At 54.4% G+C, this 21,548-nt stretch overlaps 7 protein-coding genes across 7 annotated transcripts; 5 read left to right on the forward strand and 2 right to left on the reverse strand.

The window, feature by feature from the left end:
• Positions 1-111: 111 nt before the first annotated feature.
• J4E83_006098 (uncharacterized protein) lies at positions 112-1,742 on the forward strand (the record flags this gene model as incomplete). The annotated part of the gene is made up of 4 exons (XM_049333013.1): positions 112-118; positions 180-1,174; positions 1,227-1,364; positions 1,542-1,742. 4 exons carry the CDS (start codon positions 112-114, stop codon positions 1,740-1,742), a joined length of 1,341 nt encoding a protein of 446 aa, XP_049187703.1.
• A 1,785-nt stretch (positions 1,743-3,527) lies between these two features.
• J4E83_006099 (uncharacterized protein) lies at positions 3,528-5,068 on the reverse strand (the record flags this gene model as incomplete). Its single annotated transcript, XM_049333014.1, has 3 exons — positions 3,528-3,619; positions 3,674-4,761; positions 4,815-5,068. 3 exons carry the CDS (start codon positions 5,066-5,068, stop codon positions 3,528-3,530), a joined length of 1,434 nt encoding a protein of 477 aa, XP_049187704.1.
• Positions 5,069-7,397: 2,329 nt separating this feature from the next.
• Positions 7,398-10,222, forward strand: J4E83_006100 (uncharacterized protein; the record flags this gene model as incomplete). Its single annotated transcript, XM_049333015.1, has 3 exons — positions 7,398-7,577; positions 7,628-10,095; positions 10,147-10,222. The coding sequence occupies 3 exons, from the start codon at positions 7,398-7,400 to the stop codon at positions 10,220-10,222; spliced, it is 2,724 nt and encodes a 907-aa protein (XP_049187705.1).
• Positions 10,223-11,584: 1,362 nt separating this feature from the next.
• Positions 11,585-14,748, forward strand: J4E83_006101 (uncharacterized protein; the record flags this gene model as incomplete). Its single annotated transcript, XM_049333016.1, has 3 exons — positions 11,585-11,992; positions 12,039-13,936; positions 13,986-14,748. 3 exons carry the CDS (start codon positions 11,585-11,587, stop codon positions 14,746-14,748), a joined length of 3,069 nt encoding a protein of 1,022 aa, XP_049187706.1.
• A 744-nt stretch (positions 14,749-15,492) lies between these two features.
• Positions 15,493-17,340, forward strand: J4E83_006102 (uncharacterized protein; the record flags this gene model as incomplete). The annotated part of the gene is made up of 1 exon (XM_049333017.1): positions 15,493-17,340. One exon carries the CDS (start codon positions 15,493-15,495, stop codon positions 17,338-17,340), a length of 1,848 nt encoding a protein of 615 aa, XP_049187707.1.
• Positions 17,341-17,567: 227 nt separating this feature from the next.
• On the reverse strand, positions 17,568-19,878 carry DUS3 (tRNA-dihydrouridine synthase 3; the record flags this gene model as incomplete). Its single annotated transcript, XM_049333018.1, has 3 exons — positions 17,568-17,655; positions 17,706-19,619; positions 19,667-19,878. The coding sequence occupies 3 exons, from the start codon at positions 19,876-19,878 to the stop codon at positions 17,568-17,570; spliced, it is 2,214 nt and encodes a 737-aa protein (XP_049187708.1).
• Positions 19,879-20,268: 390 nt separating this feature from the next.
• On the forward strand, positions 20,269-21,113 carry J4E83_006104 (uncharacterized protein; the record flags this gene model as incomplete). Its single annotated transcript, XM_049333019.1, has 4 exons — positions 20,269-20,289; positions 20,431-20,565; positions 20,614-20,714; positions 20,762-21,113. 4 exons carry the CDS (start codon positions 20,269-20,271, stop codon positions 21,111-21,113), a joined length of 609 nt encoding a protein of 202 aa, XP_049187709.1.
• Positions 21,114-21,548: the final 435 nt, after the last annotated feature.

Below are 21,548 nucleotides of genomic sequence, written 5' to 3' on the forward strand. Positions count from 1 at the left end.
CATTACGAAATGTACCTGGACCAGCCTCAACGCGGTTTACAGACCTGTGGTATCTTTGGAGAGTGAGAAGAGGAGGCTTTGAACAGGATAACATTGAGCTGCATCGAAAGCATGGTGAGTTGGACCCTGCCGGCCTGTTCCTGATCTGTCCCGATACCATACTTACACTACTACCACAGGCGAAATAGTCCGCTACGGTCCGAATCGATATTCCCTCTCCTCTCCCGATGCTCAGAAAACTGTCTACGGGCATGGCGCCAAATTTCCAAAGTCTTCGTGGTACGCAACCTGGCAGAACCCGTCACCCTCGCAGTGGTCCCTCTTCGCCGACCAATCTATACCAAGACACAGCGAGAACCGGAGGCAGTATCAAAGCGCATACACCATGTCATCGCTCGTCAGCTACGAGCCGTACGTCGACGAGTGCACAGACCTATTCAGCCAGCGCCTCCAGGAGGTAGCGAGTGCGGGTGCGTATGCCGACATGGGGCATTGGCTGCAATGTTATGCCTTCGATGTTATTGGATTGATCACATACTCGAAGCGACTGGGCTTTTTGGATAGGGGTGAGGACATTCGTGGCGTGATCGCGGCTCTCGAAGATCACCTGTGGTACGCTACCTTTACGGGCATCTTCTCCTGGCTGCACAAATATCTCTTTCCCATACGAAATTGGCTGGCTGGTCCGACAGGCACTGGGAGGGCGTATGTAATGAAGTTCACGCAAGAGCGCATTGCAGAACACGAGAAGGAGGAGACCAAAGCCATTCCTGTCGATGGCATGGAGGAAGGCAAGACGAGCATGGACTTCCTTTCCAAATTCTTCAAGAAGAACGCAGATGACCCCAAGGCGTTTACAATGTACCATCTCAGCATGGGCTGCGTGTCGAACATGGTCGCTGGTTCAGATACTACAGCTATCAGTCTCTCCGCAATCCTGTACTACCTACTCAAGTTCCCGCAAACATTCGAGACTCTGCGTCAAGAGATCGACGAGCGGAAACGCGAAGGCAGGATTGGCCACTACATCACATTCAAGGAAAGCCAGGAAATGCCGTATCTTCAAGCCGTCATGAAGGAGGCGCTGCGAATGCATCCAGCTACTGGCCTACCACTCGAGCGCGTGGTACCCGCTGGAGGAGCGAGTATATGTGATCAGTTCTTTCCCGAGGGCGTAAGTTGCCGTGCATGCCAAATCGCGCTCTCTAGGCTGACTGCTTGTGTAGACTATTGTCGGAATCAACTCCTGGGTGGCTCACCGCAACACATCTGTTTTCGGCACTGACGCAGACGTGTTCAGACCTGAGCGCTGGCTCAGCTCCGATAAGGAAAAGCTTAGTCTCATGGACCGCAACTGGATGCCGGTAAGTCGTAGCACCCGAATGTCACCTTGCTCGGCTTCTGCCGACCGCTGTGTCGTCGTTTCCACAAACATAACGCCACTCGTTCACCATTGCCTCTTTCGCCATCTCAGCCAGCCTCACCAAATCCTTCATCTCTTTTCTCTCACGATGGACAGCGGCTAACAAAAGTGGCAACAGTTTGGTCTAGGCTCACGAACGTGCATCGGAAGACACATTTCGCACTTGGAAATGTCCAAGCTAATCCCCATGCTGGTGCGCGACTTTGATTTTTCGCTCGCCCCCCACCTGCAGGCTGCAGATTGGGAAACGACGAATTACTGGTTCGTCAAGCCGAGGGATTTCCAAGTCAAGGTCATGGCAAGGCGACAGGGTCTCTGATATTGAGGAACGTATCGCAGCAGCGACGGTCCGTCGGGTAGCTGAGTACCCGGTTCTGGGTGCGACTGTGATTGTCGGTTGCTATACTTGGAATGACAGATAGAGTAGTTGAGCAATCGAGGACGAGATTGACATGGTAACGTGCAGTAGCGGAGTGGAACTGCAAGGTATCATAGGCCCGATGTGAGCTGGCAGATAACAGCCCAATCGCAAAGTAAAAAGTACTTACCCTGTTGCTGCAACTGCTAGGGCTAGCGAGCATCGCAATGCATAGACGAAGTATTGTATATTGTGAGAAGCCCTGGTGGCGCTCCGAGTTGCAATCTACACCTTCTGGAATACCGTGGCGCCCAGCCGAAGCCTCCGCGGATTGTGCCGTCCCACGTTGTCCTCAGCCCGCCTCATCATGGGTTCTGGCTTGCAGTATGCAAGGCGATGGAGCAGACAAGTTGCCACCGGTAAATCCCTCGCGTGGCTGCCTAGCAAGGCTGTTGCCGCGGTTGATGAGCGACAAGAAAAAACCTGAAAGTAGGGAGATTGGTGTTGGAGACCAGAGTGGATGATGCCTTGATTGTAAGCACACCATGATGTTGGAATATGCACGAGAGATGAGAGGGTGTTGGCTAGTCGCTGCCCCTCCTCTGCGGTATGTAGTCCAAGTAGGCAACCCCTCTTGCATCATACCTGAGATGAACCATGGGTGAATCTCGGTACCCTAGCCACGCCCCTGATCCCACGCCTGCGGACTTGGAAGTTCGGAAAAGCAAACAAAACCTCCTGCGGTGACTGAAACGGCCAACCCCAGAAGGTCCCAAAAAAGTAAACACCCTCCCAGTTGCCAACTTACCTGGGTACCGGCCTGCCAACTGTGGGACAAGTGGGACGAGACAATCAAAATCGGGATGATGCGGCGCAGTTCGTGCGCTCCCGTGTACAGATAAGCGGAAGCGCCTCCGCCGGTGAGCCCCTGCAGCAACTTAAACAGGTGGGAGTCGTGCTCGCGCCCAAGGTCTCTGATTCGCCGGCATTAGCGTTGCGACTACTGCATTTGGATTAGGAGACTGAGTCGCTGGCTAAGTCGTGTGGAGATTAGTGCGAATGTTCAACAGAAAGTTTATCGCGCTTTGGCATCGACACCGTACGTGATTTTCTCAGGGGTGCGATGCATAGCTGCGCAAAGGCGAGAACGGGCGATGGACATGGAGATGCGCGGGGGTGCATTGTCTGCGTGTTCGCTGGGTCAGGGAAGGAAGGTGAGACACGAGTGCTGACGTGACATGCAAGTGATGGACGCGAAGCTGCGAGTGTCTTCGATGCGAGGCTGGAGTGGATGCTTCGCGAGGCTTGTGGGACCATGATTGCGGATACGAGATGCGTCGTACATACGCCGATTATGCACGACGGTGAATTCAGTTATGTCGTGTCGCTGGAGGCCTGTCGCTAGGCTGTCAACTTCCGCTGCACGTAAGCTGCATGGGAATGGTCTGATTCATAGAAGCGATTGGTGAGAAAAAAATCTATTAGATACTACAGTATTGTTTTGTCCTTATCTGTAAAATGTACGATGCGGACGTTTGATGCCCAAGACGCCTCGGCGCCTCTACCATGCCAGGGAGGAAAAGAAATGGGAAACGTTCATCTAATGTGCCCTTGTGCCCTGACTGACGTTGTGAAAAAGAAATGTGATACGTCCGTGATCGTGAACCCGGGTTATAGTGTGAAGTGGACCCGTGGGGTTATCTGATAGAAAAAGGAAGGAGCGTTCGGCAGTCAGACGCTGGTGGTCTAGCACTTGCCGGCCTGCCACATCTTGACAGACTTGACAGTCATGCCGCGCTCGGTGCCTTCGCCCCAGGTTGGGAGCCAGTCATCCTTAGCTATTGCAGAGTTAGCATAGTGATCATAGTGTTGCGAAGTGAGTGTGAACATACCATTCCAGAAGTCGCGGACGGCAAAGTCACTGCCATCAACCCAGGGCTTGTTACCCTCGCCGTCAAAGAACCATCCGTTTTGCGCACCGACGGCGACGTTGAGAATGAGGTAGAACTTCTCGTCGAAAGGCGCGTTCTTACCGCCTTGCTTCCAGGGGTCTTCGAAGAGAGTGCCGTTGCTGGTGGTCAGACCGTTGAAGCCACCCTTGTTCCACAGCTTGTTCTTCTCATTGAACTTGAAGTACATGACCTGCTTGAGACGGCTGTCGAGGTACAACATCAGGTAGTTCTCTGTCCATTCCATACCGAATGTGTGCCAGCTGGAAGCGAAGTCTGTGCGGCGGAAGAAGGCAGTACCGTGGGTGTTGATGTAGCCATCGTGCTTGTAGTCGGGACCCCAGTGAAGCGTAGAGGAAACGAAGTCACGACCCTCAGGGTACTTGTACGAGTTACCGCGGAACTCAGCAATGTCGATTTCTCCACTGCGAGGCCATTCACCGTACTTGTCCTCTTCGGGCATCATCCAGATGGCGGGCCAGAGCCAGTCACCCTTGGCTGTCTTTGCCACAACCTCGACGCGACCGTACTTGATCGACTTCTTTCCCTTGGTGGTCATGCGTGCGGATCGAACAGGAGGAATGATAGTTCCAGTGGTCGAGTTGGAGCGGATACCGCAAGACTTGTAGTCGCTGGATGTGCAAGAGCCGTCACCGTCTGCCTTGGTGATGTTCAGTGTGTAGCCATTGACGATCTGCTCCTCGGTAATGCTGGTCGATTCGGTGGTGAGGGTTGGGACAATGTGAAGACCTTCTGCGTCGACGAAGCTGTTCTTGGGGTCGTTGGTAGTCCAGTCAAACTCTCCGTTTCCGTAGCCGCCAGTCTGGATCTCGTAGCCCCAGTTGGCGGGGTCAATCTTCTCAAAGTTGTCTTCCATGATAAGACATTGCTCAGGTATTTGGGCCTCTTGCACACCAGTGTACATGATGTATCCACTGACACAGAAGCCGATGATGATGAAGCCAAGGGTGATCCAGTTGCCGACCTTGGTCTTCTTCATCCTTGGGTCGTCGACCCATGGCTGCTCACGCCTAACATGGAAATTAGATACAAGTTGACAGCGGGTGGAATGGGTAGTACATACTCTCCGCGTAGCCTGTAGCTTCTGAAGGGTCGCGGTTGTTTCCGTATTTCGGAAGCGCTGATCTGGCTTCCATATATAGGACCGAATGACAGGTTGGAAGGGTTTCTGGGAATGTATGCTCCCTGGTTAGAGGACTCGGGACGCATCCTTTGTGACATGCCGGCAGGAAGGTCTGGGACATCTTGGGAGTGGGCCTGAGGCGGTGCGTCCTCCTCAGGGCTGGCCTTCTTGTTGCGCTTGAAGAAGGAAGGCATCGTCGTACTGTAGAATGAGAATATCAAAAACGGAATCGAAATGCCAAAGTATTAGCGATGGGCAAGGTAGTTTATTGCCGTATGCGACCTCGTCTAAGGAGATTAGAAGAGTACACAAAACGACGCAGGGGACGTTGTTGGGAGCTGAAGTATCGATACCACAAGCCGAGCGAGCGCCGCGCTGAGTATGCGGCACCGATAAATCGATAGTAGCCTCAAGCGGCGTCGGAAAGAGCGAGGTTCACGGATTCCAAAAGCCTAGATTTAGAACATTCAACAGGCTCTAGGCGTATCTGCCGTTCTCGACGTGATGGCTTCTGCAAGTGCAAGGGGCGGGCAGTGCCCATGGCAGTTTCATCCCAGTCGCTTGTTACGGTCTTGGAAATAGTGCACAGTAGCGTGGCTGTTTCTAGCGTTCGTTTAGACGCAGGTACGTCAGGAAAGATGAGATAGGCGCAGAACTAGTGTGACAGCCTTGCAGTCAACGTGCCAGGGGGTAAAGCCACACACCGCTAAGGATACGGAAGGATTTGACCGGCCGGTGCTAGGCTTGTGCTTGAGGCTTGACGTTGGAGAGTTGACTTGGATCTCGGGCGCCACGGCACATCAATCCATGGTTCATGTTTTGTCTAGCGCCCGGTCGATCGCTTTTCAAAACCCGCGCGATCTACACTTGGGTTTTCCACGCTTGTACCCAGAAAAGTGTGGACCTGTAGATACGCCTCCGTAGCCCTTGATGCAGCCGTCTATGCATTGGCGGGTCAGCCTAGACGCGGCTTGCCAGTATGCAAGCTTCTGATGTTGTATTCTCCCCTCCGTATCTGCACGTTGGTGGCTAAATCCTGCACCTCGGCTTGCTGACCAGAAGCTGTTGATTGACTTATCGGCGAGCCGGCTAAACACACTAACCACGACGGGTGTCGCATATCTAGTAGCTCCGCTGCTGCAATGGAACTCTGTTGACTAGCAACTGTGCTGACTCGGATTAACCCAGCTGAGCATCGCGTCATGCAAAGTTAAAGAGTTGAGGCAGAAAATCTGTGACGTGTGGCTGATGGTGGCGAGCTGCTTTGTGTGTTGTTCGACATGTAGACGGGGGTACAGGATCAATAGAGGCGGAACAAAGTCCTAATCTTAACCACGGGAGAGTCAGCAAGGGTGCTTATCAAGGGCAACATGCAGTAAGCTGCGCATTGATCATTGGCTTGTTTGCGACGTGGGATTCATCCGCTCCCGGAACGTGGGCATCCTGTAAAAGCAATTTGCAGGGTCTTGTCCCCCTTCTGAGGATGTGTACCGCTCGCCCAGAGGTTGTCGGGATGGCGCACGCGTGGGCCAGGACCTCATCTTGGCTTGCAGGACGTCACTGTATTTGCGGCGTAGGGTGCCGGCAAGACTGAGCGGTCCAGCGCTCCAGATGCCCGGTTCGGCGCTGAGCTAGGCGGCCAGCTGTCTCCACTTCCGACCTGACTCTTAATCGCAACGTAGGAGGCTGGCTGGACAGGTCCGCTACGTGACGCCGAGGAGCTGACCGAACGTCGAGAAAAGTAAATTCTCCTCCGGCGGAACGTCAAAAAGTGGTGGCGCACGCCCAGGATAGCAGCGGCCAGGCTAAACCGTTCCACTTAGCTCAGGCACAAGCGTGGGCGTGCAAGGTACCCGAATGCGACAAACAATTGCACATCCCCTTTTGCTTCAGATCTCGATGATGACCCATAGCTTGATGGCGTTGCACCGGCGAAACATATGTTCGTCGATGCTAGTAAGGGAGCCACTGTCCCAACATTGAGGACCACCATGGCCCAGCGGACGGGAGAGCGACCGGGGCGTGCGCTGGCGAAATAATCGATAGATGGAAGGATTGCTAGGTGCAGCTGGCGGTCTGCGCTGCCGCCGATTCTGGATGGTGGTGAATGCGAGATAGCGTTTGTGACAGACGCAGTGACCTTAATCGGGACATTCGCGTAGCAGGTCTTGTTGAGACTCGAACGTGCTAGACAAGGGGTCTGCCGAACATTCGATAGTGTGTAGCATGAGTGTATCTTTGACCTGGTCGCTAAGGATTGTGGCGGGGCCCTGTTTCGCGTAGTCGGAGAGAATTGTGTAGACACTACCAACTGTGCCGCGTTGATAACCTCTGCTCTTCGACCGCTTCCGTTCTCTTTCCAGTCTCTACACACTCGCGCTTTACTGATCTTCGCAGGGCTCCTTGCCCATTCCCTCGTTTCTTGGCTCCGACCACAGCACCTGTCTTTAACAGACTCGTCTGCTCCTTACAATCGCTTACTATCCCTACCGCTCCTCTTAATTCTTTTGACATCCCCTCGGCATGTCTTCCGCCACACCTTCCCATGATGGGGACAGGCCCTTCATCCCCTCCAGCAGGCAATCGTTCAGTGGCAGTGTCAATGACTCCTCCCGCTACTCCGTACCCCAGACACCGACGAGTCGTCCGGCCCTGTCGCGGCCGTTGACCATGAAGATTGACGAAGACTCAAGATACCGTGCCGTGAGTACAAACAACTTCAGGCTTGCACAACAATGTCTAACACCACATAGATCATCAAGCACCTTTACGCTAAGGCATGCTCCATGCGATGGATGACATCCAGTGCCCTGACACCTGGCTCCTGCGAAGGTGTCTTGATCCGAAAGGGTCAAGGAGAATATGTCACAGAACCCGTCGCGGCCAACAAGGACCTTCTCTCGGCAGTAAAGAGGATCAACCCTGGTGTCGCCCTCACCATGAGCACCGATGGTACCCAGGCCATCTTTGATGTCCTCGAGCCCTTCGAGACGGAGTTGATGTTCCAGAACGGCTCCCAGATCCAGATCTTCGAGTCAATGGCAGAGGTCGCTACCTCGAGTACCATCCGCAAGTTCCAATACGCAGCTCTTATCCGCCAGGAGAGGCTCCTCCTTGTATGGCACGATGATCTCGGTGCGATCCTTTCCCAGGCGATGGAGATCGAATCAAGGATCCTGGCCTTGGTTTGGGGTACATCAAAGAACCCCTTCAGTGGTTTCGACAGCGCCATCCAGTCCAGTGCCAACTCCACCCTTGGAGGATCAACCGTCGACTTCGCTATCGACAGCAAGAAGGACGATGTTGAGGTCAATGCTGAGGAGGTTGATGGTGACCTCGAGAAGGCCGAAGGTCCTAAGGAGTCGCTCGCACGTCCTCTCATCTTCACAAGTTCCATCTTCGTCGGTCTTGCCATGGTTTTGATCATCGTCCTCGTCATCGGTCTCGGAAACAAGGCCATCATTCTCCAGACTATGACCGATCACTTCTACCCCCGTATCCTTCTCGTCCTAACCGAGCCACTGTGGATCGCCCTTGGTCTCTTCTTCGTCGTTGTCGTCCTGGGTAACATCTTCGAGGTGTTCGGACCCGTCACTGGTGTCAAGTCTAACAGCCGCTTCCACTCCGCCGTCAAGCCCAACCTTGCCCAGGCACGCGCCATGGGATTCACGCCGTCGACCATCACCATCCAGATGCCCATCTACACCGAGTCCCTTGAGGGTGTCGTCAAGCCCACCGTCGCCAGTTTGCAAGCCGCCATCTCCTACTACGAGTCCCGTGGTGGAACTGCACGCATCTTCATCAACGATGATGGTATGGCCGTCCGATCGGCTGAGGATAACGAGAAGTTCCTGCGATTCTACGAGAACAACAACATTGGATGGGTCTCGCGCCCCAAGCACAACCACGAAGGCTTCGTTCGCCGCGGAAAGTTCAAGAAGGCCTCCAACATGAACTTCGCTCTCAACACCTCCAACAAGGTCGAGGATGTACTTCAAAGCATGGTCGACAACCGTTTCGACAAGGCTGATGGTGATGCTTCGATCTCCGAGGAGGAGGAGCTCGCTCTCTATCACGAGGCTCTCGAACAGGTTCTCACCGCGGACCCCCGCGCGAAGGCTGGCGGTAACATCCGTATGGGTGAAATCATTCTCATTGTCGACTCTGATACCATCGTTCCTGAAGACTGCCTCATGTACGGTGCCGCCGAAATGTACCTGTCGCCCGAAGTCGCCATTGTTCAGCACGCTACTGGTGTCATGCAAGTCTCTTGGGATTACTTCGAGAACGGTATCACCTATTTCACTAACCTTGTCTACACCGCCATTCGCTTCTCAGTCGGTAGCGGTGAAGTCGCACCCTTCGTCGGTCACAACGCTTTCTTGCGATGGCAAGCTGTCCAGTCCGTCGGCAACCCTCCGGAAGATGACGGCTACGTCTGCTTCTGGTCCGAGAGCCACGTGTCCGAGGATTTCGATATCGCGCTTCGTCTCCAGATCAAGGGTAACATTGTCCGCTTGGCTAGTTACCACGGTCGTGGTTTCAAGGAGGGTGTGTCTCTTTCTATCTTCGACGAGTTGGACCGATGGGAGAAGTACGCGTACGGTTGCAACGAACTGGTCTTCAACCCTGTGCACACCTGGTTGTGGAAGTCCCCCTTCACCAAGCTCTTCCGCACCTTCATCTTCTCCAACATCCAGCTGTCGTCCAAGATCTCCATCTGCGGTTACATCTTCTCCTACTACGCTCTCGGATCGGCCGTTCCCCTCGGTTGCCTCAACTACTTCCTGGTCGGATGGCTCAACGGTGATCTCGACAAGTACTATGTCGAATCGTGGAAGATCTTCATCGTTCTGCTCATCGTGTTCAACGGAATGTCCAACGTCTGCTTCGCCATCATGCGCTACCGTATCGGTGAGGCCAGTCTACTGGGTGCCTTCTTCGAGAACCTCAAGTGGATGCCCTTCTTCATGATCTTCTTCGGTGGTGTCTCGTTCCACATCCTCCTCGCCATTTGCTCGCACATGTTCTGTATCGACATGAGCTGGGGTGCCACAGCCAAGGAAAAGGACAACTCCAACTTCTTCGCCGAGCTGCCCAAGATCTGGAAGCGCTTCAAGTGGATGTACATGATCATGATCCTCATGATCGGAGGTATGATCTACCTCGGATGCTTCGCTCCCCACGGCTGGGAGATTACCGGTCTGACTGCCGTTCTGCCGTAAGTACCCTCCTACTCTGATATCATTGACATCTCGCTAACAATACCTAGTTGGGCCGTAACGGTCATCATGCACTGCCTGTTGCCCATCGTACTGAACCCGTCATTGACGGTCTTCAACTACTAGTTGGGTCATGACTGGATGTATTTTCTTTTGTTCGATTCACCTGTCGCGGCGTTGGGAATTGGAAGCCAGTTGGCACCATGGATCGGGATACATAGAGCGGGTCATCGCATCATGGAGGGCACCATTCCCTTGTCGGCGTTGGTTCTAGAGTTGTATGACCTACTTTACAGGTTAATTTCTAATCTCGTTACAAAAATGACAGTTCTTCCACGTACACATGCTCACCGCTTGATGACTATATTCCCAGTGACATGCATGGCGGTGCCGCATCGGTTCCGTATGCCTTCCCGGCGTTAGGGTCGTGTGAGAGGCGATGGCGATGAGATGGAAGGAGTTGCGGAGGTGTGGTGTTACCTGGGGGCGTGATGGCAGCTGTGTGCTCTTCATACGGCAGTCGCGGGCGGGCTGGCGGTGGAAAGCGTAACACGGCGCAACTTGGACCGCGCACCAGGCCATCAAGCCACAACTCACTACCGTCACCACATGGTCATTCCTAGCCATTCACAACACCACATAACCGAACAGATTTCAGCCCATCGCGAAACCCCAATCAGCATGAAGTCGATCGCCTCGACACAGCTGCTCTCTGACCGGGGTTCCCGTCGCGGCTTGCGCTTTCCTACCTGGCCAGTTGAGGCAGCACCATTCAGATGATAGCACACCACACCTCGCCATGGATCTAGATGCCACGGTCGGTGTGCAAATCGACGATATGTGCAGTCTCTTCAGCGACGGCGTTTTCTGCCGCGCCCGTCTCAGCGCACTTGGGTCAGAATGAGAGTACTACAGCAATGCCAACGACATCTGAAGGGATATCCGCATGATGCGACTATGGTAATGAACAGATAGTAAATAAGCCGATGCATCATACATCGGTACGGGTTATACATTATGAGTTGTGGAGACGGCGGTTTTGTAGAGATCTACCTGATGCGACACAGATTCTGTCATGGCCCGGTGCGTTTACAAGGTAGCCGCCTGGGGCTACATGCCAGCTGAGGATGCACGGCAATTTCCTGCAGTAGGAAGCGGACATCCAATGACACGCGTGACTTTGGTATCGCGCACGTTAGGGCAAGGGCGAGGTTTGCGCGAAACGAGGGATACGCGTGTTTGACGGGTGTAAGAGGTAGTTTGGTCGAACAGCGCTCACCGGCGATCTGTTGGGCGTGTGGGTAGGCTGTGGCCCCTCTACGTCAGCTGTGGTGGGGTAAGCTCAAGCAAGACCAGCCACTGAAACATGCCACTAGCAACATTCACATAGACACCGGTGTACACAACGCACCCCTCTCTCCTCGACCTACAATCTCTCCCTAGACTCTTCCGTGCATATCAACAAGAGTATACGAAATCACGAGCACGATGCCGCAAATCAGCGACATCTGGCTGCCATGCCTCATCGTAATGGTGTTGTGGGCGCGCCCCACGGCAGCTTTCGGTGCGGGCAACATTGCAAGCCTGAGCGCCATTGAGGGACAGAACTGGCGCCATGGAGATATCGAGGATACCCTACTCACCCTGCTTATCAGCGGCCAGACGGGCAAGAAGTTCAGCAAGATGGATGTCAAGCGTGTCTACTTTGGCAACTGGCTACGCGACTACTCCCAGGCCGTCGATGTCGGCACTGTCAAGATGGTCTCTGCAGAGGCTATCCGCATCCTCCTCTGGGTGCTCGGCTTCATGAGCTTCGGCTACGGAACCAAGGAGTTCGAGGTCACCCGCGACCGCCTTGGTTGCTACAGACCTGAAGAGCACATTGACAACCCCAAGGTCAGTACACCGCTTTATTGCTCAAGTCCTGATACTGACTACCCAGGACTACGCCGACAACCTCGATGCCCGCGACTACGACCGCCGCCTGCGAGGCCCCGTTGACGAGAGACGCGAGCTCAGCGTCGACGAGCGAACCGGCCTGAAGAACTACATCGCTTCCGAAGACTTGGGTATCACAACATCGGCTGGTATGGTCCGCGACCTGCTTCGGCGTTGCATCGACCTGGGACGCCGCTCGCGAGGAAAGGGACCCGACTTCTACGAAGCACTGAGACTTCTCGGTACAGCGACACACTGTCTGGAAGACTACTCTGCCCACTCCAACTATGTCGAGCTTGCCCTGATTGAACTCGAAGAAGAAAACCGGGACATCTTCCCCCACGTAGGCAGGAACGCCCTGTTCGATGTCCGCGCCGCTGGAAAGCAGGTATACCCCATCATCACAGGCACATTCGGTGGCGTCGACTTTTTGCACTCGGTCTGCGGTGAGATTACCGACAAGGCTACACAGTCCGAGCTGCAGGAACTTGAAGGCGCAATTGCCAATGCCGACAGGAATGAGAACAAGAGCAAGATCCAAGAGCTCCTTGCTAAGCTCCCAGACGGCATCTTTGGTGGCAAAGACGAAGCTGGTAAGGCCGAGGAGCTTGCCGACAACTCCAACGCTGCTGCGATGGGCAACATCCAGATCACCCCTAAGGAGCCTGAGGCATTTACTGAGCAGATTGGAGAGCTAGTCAAGCAGATCTACCCCATCATGGAGTTCCACGATGAAATCATGCAGTCCATCACCGAATTCATTGAGAAGATCCCAATTCTGCCAGATCTGATCGAGGAGGTCCAGAGCCAGGTCACTATCTTCGTCTTCAGTCTTCTTGCTCCCTACGTTCTGCCCATTCTTAGCCAAGTCAAGTCTGAGCTTGAGACGGGATCCAGCGAAGTCATTGCAAGCTCTCGTGAGAAGCAACACATCGTCTTCAATGACGATGACTGTACCGACCCGACCCACAGCATGCTTTCCAAGGATCATTTCTCCAACGTGCTCAACGAGCCTGCTGGTCGCGTAGCATCTGCCGTGCTGAGCTGGGCTGTTCCGCAAGTCGTCCAGTGCTGGGACGGTGATGCCGACCCTGAGGAAACCATTGACCGCATCATCAAGGGCGTGTTCCACCACCCTGCGGTTGCTGCGGCAGAGAGAAACCATGGAGGACGGGGTGATCGCGGGGTCCAGGAATGCCACCAAATCATGTTTGACACGGTTGGAAAGTGGTGGAGCTCCAAGGACAGGCGCGCACAGGAGGAGTTCCGTGATCAGCTCAGTCGGGACGGCGTACAGAACCTCCGCAACCACAAGGAGAACGTGCACGACAAGGGCCATGGTTGTGGCAAACCTCTGGGTATGGCCAACAACTTCGGCTCTTCCGGCGGACAAGGTGGTGTCAACCCACAGATCCAGCAGGCCTCTGACCATGTTGGCAAGCTCGCAGGCGAAGCCGTTGGTGGTGGCGCCCTAGGCGGCCTTGTCGGTGGTCTTGTTGGCGGCATCGGCGGCTCTCTGCTTGGTGACGCTTTTGGTGGAAAGGAAAAGAAGAGCCACAAGGAGGAGAGCTACGGTCAAGACGGCTCTTACACTCAATCCTACTCGGAGACTGGTCATCACCAGGCATCTTCGTATGGCGACAACGATCGCTATGGCCGCGCCGAGTACGAGCAGACACAATACCCGAGTGGTGGGCGTCGCGAGGAGTACTCTCGTCAGGAACGGGACGACCGTGGCGGATCCTACAGCTACGAACAGCGTGTCGAGACTTCGAGCTACAGCAACACCGGTGGATATGAGCGTCGCGAGGAGCGTCGCGTCCAGCATGGCGATCAATGGCGCTCTGAAGAGACACGCGAAGGGATCGATCGGTCTGGAGAATACTACTCCGAGGAGAGAGAGTAAGCGAAATCCTCAATTCATGACGATGATAGGCTAACGATTGTGCAGACGACGTGGTAAGTCCAAGAAACACTCCGATGACGACGATTCGAACGATTCGGGCGGCGAAGATTCATACGAGAAGCGGATGAAGAAGGAGCGCAAGAAGCGTGAGAAGGAGGAGAAGAAGCGCCATAAGCACAAGAAACATGGCAGCGGCGATGAGGATTCGGATGATGCTGACAAGCGTCGATCAGGATCTGGTGAACACAGGCGTCGCTCTCGCTCCCGTGAGCATGAACACCGTCGCAAGAAGAGCGGCAGTCGTTCTCCCCAGCGCCAGTCCGGAGGATACTCGCAAGGCTACGGCCAAGAGCAGCGCTACGGCGAGCAGTCAGGCTACGGTCGTGAAGAGCCATCCAGGTACGGACGCCAGGAGTACGGCGGAGATGCTGGAGGCTACGGCCGTCAGCAACCGCAGTATGGTGCTGACTCTTATAGCACTGGCGGATACGGTCGTCAAGAGGAGTCTGGATATGGCCGTCGCCAGGAAGAGTCGAGCTACGGTCGTCAAGAGTACGTTGGCGAATCTTCTTACCGGGGCTACGGTACTAATCCTTACAGATCCAGCGGATACGGTCGTTCGGAGGGCCTCGAATACGGTGGTGAGCGTCCTGATCAATCTTACGGCGCCTCTGGTGTCCCCGGTGGTTTCGGTGAAGAGACTCAAGGCTATGGCCGCCGCCGTGACGATGAAGATGAATACGGCCAGCGAAGGCAGGAATATGGCTCCGGTGGTTATGGTGAGGAGGGGTATGGAAGGCGTTACTAGACATGACGTCTTTTCCGCGGGGTCTTAACGTGGCTTGGGGTTGCTGGGCCGTGTCCGGAGCACCATGATGACTATGCTGTAGTACCTGCATGAACCGCTCAACTCAGCCGATAGACTCACCAACATGAACATCATCGTGGCTGACATCACCAATACGCTTAGTTATACAGTGGCATCTACAGTGAACCGTTTGATTATGCGCATGAACTATGCTATCCTCGTATAGAGTGAACGGGCCTCCTTATGGATGGGAACTGGAATGCAGATGGTGATATGTGCAAATGGGCTTTGCACCCTGCAAGAGTACATGCGTTATAACTTTCAAGAGTATCAAGCAGTCCAGATATCGGGGTCGGGAAGGGGAAAGCAGCATTCCACTTCATCCCTATCAGTGACACTCTCATGATGTGCCATAGCAACGCTTGAGTAAAGAAGGAGACCGTGCGAAAGGAAAGATATGTTTGGTCGGAAACAAGACGTAAAGTTGATTCGTGGGTATCTACCACTGTTTCCGGATGAGTAAGGAAACACGTGCGTGCAGATGATGTACTGCGAATGGAGAGGGTGCGGATGAGAAGTGGATCCGACACAGGTGAGCGTTGCGGCGGAGAAAACGCGCTAGTGCCGAGCTGGGACCAGCCGGATTCCCAATGTTCAGCGACTCGTAAAGACGCGACAAGTCGACCAATTTCGCTTCGCTGTACTCGCCTTTCTTCTGCTTCTGCTTGCGTCGCATCGCGCATCATGACGAGCATCGACGACCTCTTCAAAAGCGCAAACGGTTCGGCAAAGCGCAAGTTCGAGAACCCAAACGAAGCCGACCCGACCCAATCGTACAAATCTGCAAAGCTGGACGCAGATGGCGATGTCAAAGCCCCAGCGCAAGCCTCGGTAGCCGACGAAGATGACGACGACGAGGCTGGCCCCTCGTTACCGCCCGACTTCGAGGACGGGCCCGGCGACGACGACGAAGGACGCTTCTTTGGCGATGGCCTGGATGAGAATGCGCGGGACGCCATGGAGTACATCGATGCGCAAGACGGCGATGGAGCTATAGGCGAAGAGAAATACGACGTGCCGTGGGTGCGCAAGCTGGCGCTCAACTTTGAGAAGAAGGTCAACAAGAACGCATCGCTGCGCGCAAAGTACGAGGACGACCCCACCAAGTTTATGGAGTCGGAAGGCGATCTGGACGAAGGCATAAAGGCGCTCAGCATACTGTCCGAGCACCCGGAGCTATACGAAGAGTTTGCGAAAAGCACAGCGGCGTCCAAGCTGGTGGAACTACTGGCGCATGAGAACACAGACATCGCAATCGCAGCGATCGAGATGGTCTCGGAGCTCACAGACGAGGACGTTGGAGGGGAGCAAGAACAATGGGATGCGCTCGTCACCGCCTTCATGGAGGCCGACCTGCTCAGCCTGCTCGTATCCAACTTCTCCCGCTTCGATGAGACCGACGAAGCCGACGCATCGGGCGTCTACAACTCCCTCAGCGTCATCGAGAACCTCCTATCACAACCCACATACACAGACATAATAGGGAGGGAGACGGCTCTGCTAAAGTGGCTGCTGGACAGGATACAGAAGCCCGAGAAACCCACAACACAGAATAAACAATACGCCTCCGAGATCCTCTCCATCCTCACACAATCCTCGCGACCGAACCGAAACCACGTAGCCGACGCGAACGGCGTCGAAATCTTCCTCACAAACCTCGCGCCGTACCGAAGAGACGACCCAGAAAAGGACAGCAACGAGGAGGAATACATGGAGAACCTGTTCAACTGCCTCTCGTCAGTGACAGAAGAGGCTCTCGGAAAAGCCAAATTCCTAGAAGCAGAAGGTGTAGAGCTCTGTCTCCTCTTCGTTCGAGACGGCAAGACCAGCAAGAGCCGCGCCCTGAAAGTACTAGACCACGCCTGCGGCTACGCAGAAGAAACAACAACACCACAAACCAACGGCAACACAAGCGCAAAAGGCAAAGAAGCCGCAGCAGAAGTCCCCGAAGCCACAAACAGCGCCACAGCCGTTTGCACCAAACTCGTCGACAGCCGCGGCCTGAAACCTCTCTTTAGCACCTTTTCCAAAACGAAAAAGTCCCACGACCCCCAGCAAACCGAACATATACTCGGCATCTTCGCCTCTCTCCTACGCTCCTTACCGGGTAACTCCGATACCCGTTTCCGCCTCCTAGCCAAGTTCCTCGAGAAGGACTACGACAAGATACACAAACTGGTTGAATTGCGCAGAGGCTACGTTACCCGGTTATCTGCTTTCGATAGCAAGTTGGCAGAGAAGAAGAGGGCGTTGCGGATAAGCGGGAAGGATGAGCTCGAGGCTTTTGAGCTGGAAAATATTCCAGACCGGTTGAGTGAGGGGCTGTATTGTCTGGAGAGGATCGATGCTGTGTTGGCCTGGTTGGTTGCTGAGGACGGGGGTGCCAAGGTGGCTATTGAGAAGGCGCTGGCAGAGAGGGATGAAGGATTGGGAGACGTCAAGAGGACGTTGCAGGCGCAGCTTGATGGCGTGATGGCTGTTGAGCCAGCTGAGAGGGAAATGTTGGAGACGCTTGTGGGGTTTTTGGTGTAGATATATTACGGAAGCAAATGCCATGAGCAAACGCACGGGATGAATAATATGTGGTATTCAAATATGACGTTTCCATGCGAAGCCCTAGGGAGGCACCTACCGAGACCTGAAGACTTGAAAGATATCCATGCAAATGCATCACTGTCGCCACGCTTTTCTGCTTCTCAACCAATGCATATACGCGGAAGCTCCCCATAACAATATATATCTTTCATTTCACCCGTGCTCTAACCCTCCGCCTCAATCTCATAAGCATTGGACTTGTGTTTAGGCTCAAATTTGAAGTTAGGGTGAGCAGGGCCCAAGAACATCTCACTGCAAACACGTTAGCCAAAATACCTTCCCACGTCGTAAGTAGAACATACCTGAGCTTGATCCAGTCCGTGTAGTGCTCGCTAGCCATCAACGTCTCCAGGTCATTCCTACCCCTGAACCTCGGCGGGCGATCCTGGATGTTCGGGGGCAAGTGTTCCAATAGACCAACTGGCACATAGCGATGCGCAAAGCTCAGCCATTCGAGGAGGAAACGACGAGTCGTGCCGATGCCCATCTCATCAGAACCCCAAGTCTGCAGACCGTACTTGGTAAACTTCTCAATGTAGGAAAGGCGCTCTGACGCGGACTTGTCGAGGTACTGGCCCTTTTCAATCTCTTCGAAGAGCCAGGGTTTGATAAGGGCACCACGACCGACCATGACGGTATCAACCTTGGCGTTTTCAAGATGGTTGTAGTAGTCCTCGTGCGAGTAGCAGTCGCCGTTGCCGACAAAGTAGACATGGCCGCCGTTTGCGAGGTCACGGGGATCAGCTTCGGCGGCGGTGTCCGTTTTGGCCGCCTGTTCTTTACGGAGTCGGTTGATGAGGGCGGAGCATTCGGCGATGTAGGACCAGTCTGCGCTTCGAGAGTATCGCTGTTGCTTACTCCTGCCGTGGAGGGTAATGGCTGCGATACCCGAGAGGCCCTTTCCAGACTCTACGGCTTCGTGGCCGCCAAGTACGAGGCGCTTAATGAGCTTTTGCGCGGTCGGGTGGTTGTCCTTAGTACCCATGCGGATCTTGACGGTGATGGGGACCTCCTTGGATACATAGGTCATTCCACGGAGGATACTCTCCAGTTTTGCCTCGCTATCGAGTAGTGCGGAACCACTTCCCTTCTCACAGACGAGGTTGATGGGGCATCCGCAGTTGAGATCGATAGCGCGCAGCTTCGGGCAGTATTCAGTCAGTACTTCAACCGTCTTGGTGGCCAGCCATGGCTTGTTCGCCGCGATTTGTGCGCCGAACTTGAGATCAGTCGAGTTGTCGTAGCCCTGGACAACAGTGTTCTTGCCCAAGAACTTTGGAGGGGTTACCTCAGATTCGTGGGCTTTGAGAAGTGGCCATTCGCCCTTGTCACCTTGGATCAATGGCATACCCATGGCCATCTCACTCCAAGTCACTTGGCAGCCAAAATCCACGCAGAGCCGGCGGTACGGCATGTTGCCTTGAGTGGTGAGGGGTGCGAGCATTGGTGTCTCGGGTCCGTAGTAGAGCCTGCGCTTCTCTGACGGCCTGAAGGGCGCCTCGACAAACTCCGCTCTGCGCGCCTCCTTCTCCTCCTTGAGAACGTCCATGTCCATCTGAGCTGCATCGAACATTTCTCTTTCGTTGCGAGCATTGGTCTCGATCCATTGCAGGTACTGGTCAGAGCGCGGGGTTCCAATCTTCCGTCTCGATAAACCAATCTTGATATCCTTTGGCACGATGTTGACCACTTCAGCCTCTGCTTCGTCGTCGAAGCTGGAGAACTTGGATTTCCGGTCGGCATCTTCTTTCAGGACTAATTCTTTCCGGCCGTCTTCTAGTGTGCGCTCTTCGGAATGGCTACCGACGAATCGACACTTCCAGCCGAAGTGGCAGAATCCCTTGACGGCATAGACTGGACATTGGCCATCGAAGGTAGTAAGATCTTCTCGTCGGCCGTCCTTCAGGTACTTGCGGATATCGTGTTCGAACTTGCACTTCTCGCCAAACGGACACTCCTTGGGTGAGAATTCATTGTAGGCTGCGCGAGTACCACAGAGCGGTATCTTGTCGCGCGAGCTGCCGAAAGTGCGGCTGGTGTTTTGGCCCTTTTGCTTTTTGTCTTTCTTGTTGTTCTTGCCCTTTCTGGGGCCATCGCGAGCATCAGTCTTTGGTAGGCCTTCAGATTTGTGCTCAGCATCGGCGCCCTCAGCTGCATCGTCGTCAATGACTCTGTCCTTGGTGGCGGCCTTGTTGTTATCCAGTCGTATCAGGAATCTGATGTTCTTAGCATGCGAATTACTTCAAGCGGGTGGCGCATGTACTCTGCCTTGATGGGTGCGACACCCTTGACTCGCTTCACAGAAGTATCCGCATCCTCAATGTCTTGACTGCTAGTCCTGTTCCTCTTCTTGGGGCTCGCAGGTGGTTCGGACTGCACATCGACTGTACCATTGCCGCCATTGATGCCATTGGAGACAGCACCGTCTGGGGCCGAATGGTCGGGCTCGAGCTTGGTTCCTTCACCTGTCGTCATCGTATGCAAGAAAGGTGGCCAGGCTGAGAATAGGCGTGCGTGGTTGGCGTTGCTGCTCAAAAGAGAAAAGCACTCGCTCAAATTGTGAGGGCGAATGCGGCTAGAAGAGGCTAGACCGGCGGCCCATGCGCTAGTGAGCAAGTTGGGAAAGCTGCGATCATACGTCACAGCCAGGCACTTGCGGCTCCCCTACATCACATCGCGTTTCCCGTTCCCACTTTCACATCAACCCTCCTGCAATCCTTTCCGGCCCTCCGCACGATTCTCATCTTCCTGCTGGTCCTTTGCACGCACACGCAAGCCAGCTCCTCCCAGATCCATTGTTGATCCAGCTCAACCCCGCTCCCACACAAACACACACACACCAGACAATAATACCACGTAGCCATCATGACGCTCTACTACAGTCTGGTAAGCAGCCCCTCTCCTTGCAGGAAAGCAGCGATCGAGAGAGATGCCAATGGTGTCGTCTCGTCACTGCTCGCGTGCTCGCCTACGCGCCTTACGTTACAACCGCGTATGTGGCCTTTGTGCTAACTCTTCATCTTCTAGGTCTTCCTCCTCCTGGTGACGGAGATGCTCATCTTCTGCGCCCTCATCGTCCCTCTGCCCTTCACATGGCGCCGCAAGCTCTTCACCTTCATTTCGGAGAGCCCTATAATAGCAAAGCTGCAATATGGCATGAAGGTATGGGAGTCACTGTATCCACGTGGAGGACCCGTCTGACATGCGTAGATTACGTTCATCTTCATCCTGATCCTGTTCATTGACAGTGTCAACCGCGTATACCGCGTGCAGATTGAGCTCTCTGGCTCAGACGACCAGGGCCGTGGATCGTAAGTTAAAGCATCCCACCTACAAAGTGCTGTACTAACGACACAAGAAGCGTTGCTGCTGGAGGCATCGAGCGCATGGAGGTCCAGGCCCGCAAGTTCTACTCGCAGCGCAACATGTACCTTTGCGGTTTCACCCTCTTCCTGTCACTCATCCTCAACCGTACCTACGTCATGATCCTCGATGTTCTCCGTCTCGAGGAGGAGGTCAAGACCCTCAAGGGCGACCCCAGCACCAAGAAGGGCTCTTCGCTGAAGAACGTTGGTGGTGCTGGCGAGGTTGGAGCTCTCAAGGAGGAGCTTGCTGCCAAGGACCGCGACATGGCCAACCTGAAGAAGCAGGTTGAGAACATGCAGAAGGAGTACAACCGCATGGGCGACCAGGTCTCTGGCAAGCAGTAGACGCGTACGAATGGCTTCGAACGGACACGGAATGCAGGCTACGGCTATCCTGTAGGACGGCAGGCGCACGCCCGGGAGAGGTCGTCACTACAATTATACTTTCAAAGTTGAAGTTCCAAGGGCTCCATGCTGGTGGATGCCACGCATATGACTATTTTATCTTTGTCCTCTGGGTGTTGCGGTGTGGTAACTAGTTTTGAGGGGGAAGGAGAGCTACAGTGCTGACGTAACTTTCGCATATGGCTCAGCAGCAATAGACAGTAAACACGATTGAAGTCATATGCTCTTTGATCAGTATCGGACCTTGTTCGGAAAGCTTCTTCTGTTGTTGCTTACGTTGGGACCTTCGGACGTCTTGGACCTCGGGAGCTTGCGCGATGACAAAACACCCCAACTAGTAGCATGTGAAAGCTAGCGCAGTGCTTCAGGTATCCC

This window comes from Alternaria metachromatica (assembly GCF_023757995.1).
Source record: "Alternaria metachromatica strain BMP 0045 chromosome Unknown scaffold_13, whole genome shotgun sequence".
Lineage (NCBI taxonomy): Eukaryota > Fungi > Ascomycota > Dothideomycetes > Pleosporales > Pleosporaceae > Alternaria > Alternaria metachromatica.